This window comes from Dipteris shenzhenensis, chromosome 9 (genome assembly GCF_047967505.1).
Source record: "Dipteris shenzhenensis isolate YYH24624 ecotype China chromosome 9, Dip_SZ_1.0, whole genome shotgun sequence".
NCBI lineage: Eukaryota > Viridiplantae > Streptophyta > Polypodiopsida > Gleicheniales > Dipteridaceae > Dipteris > Dipteris shenzhenensis.
In genome coordinates, this window is record NC_141604.1 from 2,730,284 (window position 1) to 2,734,054 (window position 3,771).

Below are 3,771 nucleotides of genomic sequence, written 5' to 3' on the forward strand. Positions count from 1 at the left end.
ACCTGGTCCATTATTACTCTGACCAAATACACCTCTTGGCTTGATAAAGAAAAACGATCTCGCAAAACAACTGGCTGGTGCCAATCAGCAAACAGCGATCCCATAAATCAAGCCAAACACGAACTCTTGTCCTATATAGACTTTGAGCCCTTGGCATATCCAAATGAGCTAATGGTTCTTCTCCCGTCCCAACAGCCCCACTCCACCAAATTCCCTACAACCAACTTGCATCACCTCTAAGACCACTCTTGCCCTTCCAAGTCTAAGAATTTAACACAAGATTTCCAGGCTAACACAAGACCAAGTACCAAGTCAAAACCCACTATCTTTAGTAGAAAATCAGAGCAGAGATAATCATACCATGGCATTTCATGCCAAGGTCCCACAGCCATCCCTCTCCCCCTAGAGATGAATCACTTCACTAACTCTGACCATTGGGACTGGCACTCAAACAGTCGTAGGAACCTTTCCCACATTCCTTGAACTAATATCAGGCATTCCTAGCTCGCCTTTTAGCTTTGGAGACCTAATCACATCTTGTGCTTGCCTCAAAGTTCTACATATGTCGTGGAGGCTCCTAAGATGTGTTGAATCACAAGTATTCGTGCATTCTATCCTAAGCACACACCGTGCTACTTTCGTAGCTTACATTTTACCTTTTCCCAAACCATAGACAACAAACAGACAACCCCAACCCAATACCCAATACTGAGTGAGTTCTCCTCTTTGAGAGACCAATGCACCTGGAAGGCTTCAACCCAACTTGAGGTAGCCCAAGATGAGTCCTTATCCAAGCTACAAGGCAATGCAAAAAAAAATCATAACTTCAAGGAGGCAAATGCTACCATATGTTTTTTTTGTTTTTTGTGTTGTACTGAAATTGAAAATGCCAGTAGCGAGGGTGACCAAGATAGAATCCTGAGCTACCCCTAGGGCATGAACGCAAGACCGTCACATAAGCCGATTGGTCTAAACACTCTTGGCAAATGCTAACATATCATGGTGGCGGAGGGCGAAAGCATCCCCATGGCACAGAATAGCCAAAAGACAAGACCCATCTTGGAATCCAATCAGCTTCGTAGAAGTATAGAGCCCAACAAGCTACACTTGAAAATCCAATGCGAGGCTCGACGGTTGAGGAGAGAATTATATAATTGATAGGGTCCCTAACTTGCAGGCCGCCCAGCTTCCGCTTCGCTGGTTCTTCTACACAATTGGAGTGGGGAATGCCTTTGCAATGCATAGATCACCTTTCAACAAAACTTTGGGGGCAATTCAATGACCCTAAAACCGTCATATCCAGCGATTAGCGAAATGTGAGATGAAAAAACGAGACTGCTTAGCTAGCCAGACACGGGCTACTCCAACATTGCGATGGCTTCACAGATGTGGCCTTTTCAAGTGCAAATTGTGGCTTGTTTAGATGCGTGGTCAACCATTTCGAAGGGTGAGACTTCCACGCTGTGCTCCTCTGTGTGGCGCCCTGCACTAACTCAGCTGGCATCTCGGGTCCAGTAGTAGTCCATGGATGGCTTGATTCTATCGTTCCTCAGTGTCCATGGTGGATGGCTTGATTCTATCTTTCCTCAGTGTCCACAGGTTGCCCGTAGCATGTCCATTGACTCCCCAATGGATTACGTGAACCAATAGGAAGGAGGGAGGAGCCTGCATCACGCTTTGCGTCATACAAGATTCCTGCTTTGTAGGTTTTGCATATGAGCAGAGGAGGTGGGAGTGCAAACTGTCAGAGAAGAGAGAGAGGGGAAGAGAGGGCTTTTTTGTTTTGCTACTTCCTCCACTTCTTCTTGGACACACAGGCAGGAAAGAGGGAGAGATTACAGCAAATCCAGTTATACCATAGCTATGGAGAAAAGAGCTCATGAAACCATTGGTTCTTGTAGCATAAAAGGACAAGGATGGTGTGTGTGTGTATATTTAGATTTAGATGCTCGTTGGGGAGAGACTAAAATGAAAATGTTTAGACTTCACAAGCAGTTGTAGCTTGAATGAAGAGATTTTGGACTACCTTTTGATTAGCCTTCTCCTTCAGTGCTAGCCTTCATCATGGCTGAGTCTGCCCTTCACCTCCGGAGTGCCGATAGAAACTCAGTACGAAGACTTTGTATAAATGGATGCTATGTGTGGGTGTGTGGATTTGTATGTGTGAGAACATATTCTTATACTATGGTCTACACCCACTGTTGGGCGCTGATGACGTCAGTGGGGATGTCATAGTAGCTAGTCCCTGCTATGCATGATGGAGTTTATGGTTTTCAACCTTGTGAGTGACTATCATGAGATTGAAACTGCACTATGTTGTGTTTTTAGAGGATGAGTTTGGGAATGTTCCTGGATTCATCTAGGTATGTGTGTATATGATTTGCAGCCGGGAAATCTTGTAGCATTGGCAATAAAAGGCATTGTGATTGTAGCTATCATATTCATCAGTGAGGCTTGTAGCTATCATTACTCATTTGGAAAATCATTACTGGGTTTAAGAGGATAGTCAAGAGCACTCAGTGATGGATTACTGATTTGGAAAATCATAACAAAGTCAACAGTGGGGGCTGGGTGCACCATGCCCGAGCAAGTGATTCGAATAGCAATCTAGGAAATTTAGAAGGGGCTTTTGGTGCAGACTTGTACCTAAGATTGTAGGCAATATGTTGGGATATTGTCCTATGCAGATGTTTGTCCTTTGGTAGGTCTTACACCGCTCCAAGCATTAATGCAACACTGACTTCTTATGAGGGCTTTGGTGAAGAGGTTCAAGGTGAATGAGCATGAAATGAGGGCATGGGAAGAGCTCAAGGTTAATGAGCAGTGTGACACTGCTTTGCTTCTTGAAGGTAGACATTTTAGTGATGAAGATCTTGATAATGGTGCTGAAGACATGCTTGAGGATGCCGCAGTTGAAACACAAGTTAATGTGGTTGAGGAATTTCTGTTTTTTGACAATGTGTTGCCTTTGGGTCTTCTTGATGAACATGATAGCTACAATAAAAGGCAATGGGCTTTGAGAAGAGAAAGAGCAGCTTGCCGGGAGGAAAGAGCAGCCATCTTTGAACCATGAAAGAGCAAGGCAATGGGCTTTGAGAAGAGAAATTGCAGCTTGTTGGGAGGAAAGAGCAGTCCATATGAGCAAAAGAGTGATGCAGCCTAAGGACAACTAGATGCAGCCTGTGCAAACTCATGGAAGAGTGATGCAAGAGAGAAGCAATGGGGCAGCCAAGAGGGACTTGGGGCAACGCATCACTACATCCTTTGGAGTGCCTTCAACTCACTTAAGCTTACAAAAATAAAGCTCAGTTTATAGCCCCAACAACTCAGTTTACAGCTGAACATCAGCTCAGTTTGCAGCCATTCCATGCTCACTTGGAAGTTGGCAGCTCAACAACACCTCATTTTGCAGCCCAACAACTTCTCAGACAACAGAGATACCAGCCTAGAAATCAGCTCATTTAGCAGCCCAAGATTTGCTAATTTTCACCGTCCATGTTATCTTGGCCAAGGACTGTGTTGGAAACATGTATCTTTTTTCAGGCCCTAATATATGTATGCCCTCGACATGGCACCCTTCTATTTTACTGTGGCTGGTCTCTCTTTACTATGGCCATTTGTTCTTACCGTACATCACATTACAGTCAACCAGGGCATTATTTTTCATTTTGCTGATGACTTCTAAGTAAAGGTTTTAAATATTTTGCATTTAAAAAGCATTCTGCTTAGGAAGTCTAGAACTCTATATTTGGTATTTTGTTGAGTTTAAGA

At 44.0% G+C, this 3,771-nt stretch overlaps 1 protein-coding gene across 3 annotated transcripts; it reads left to right on the top strand.

Moving 5' to 3' along the window:
- Positions 1–1,215: 1,215 nt before the first annotated feature.
- LOC147898072 (uncharacterized) lies at positions 1,216–3,567 on the top strand. 3 transcript variants are annotated; one of them, XM_087378981.1, is made up of 3 exons: positions 1,216–1,447; positions 1,591–1,919; positions 2,364–3,567. In XM_087378981.1, the coding sequence occupies exon 3, from the start codon at positions 2,747–2,749 to the stop codon at positions 3,071–3,073; it is 327 nt and encodes a 108-aa protein (XP_087235107.1). In that variant the 5' UTR covers positions 1,216–1,447; positions 1,591–1,919; positions 2,364–2,746; the 3' UTR covers positions 3,074–3,567. The 3 variants fall into 3 exon arrangements, with proteins under 3 accessions (XP_087235107.1, XP_087235108.1, XP_087235106.1); XM_087378982.1 differs by having other exon boundaries at positions 1,600–1,919; XM_087378980.1 differs by having other exon boundaries at positions 1,216–1,919.
- Positions 3,568–3,771: the final 204 nt, after the last annotated feature.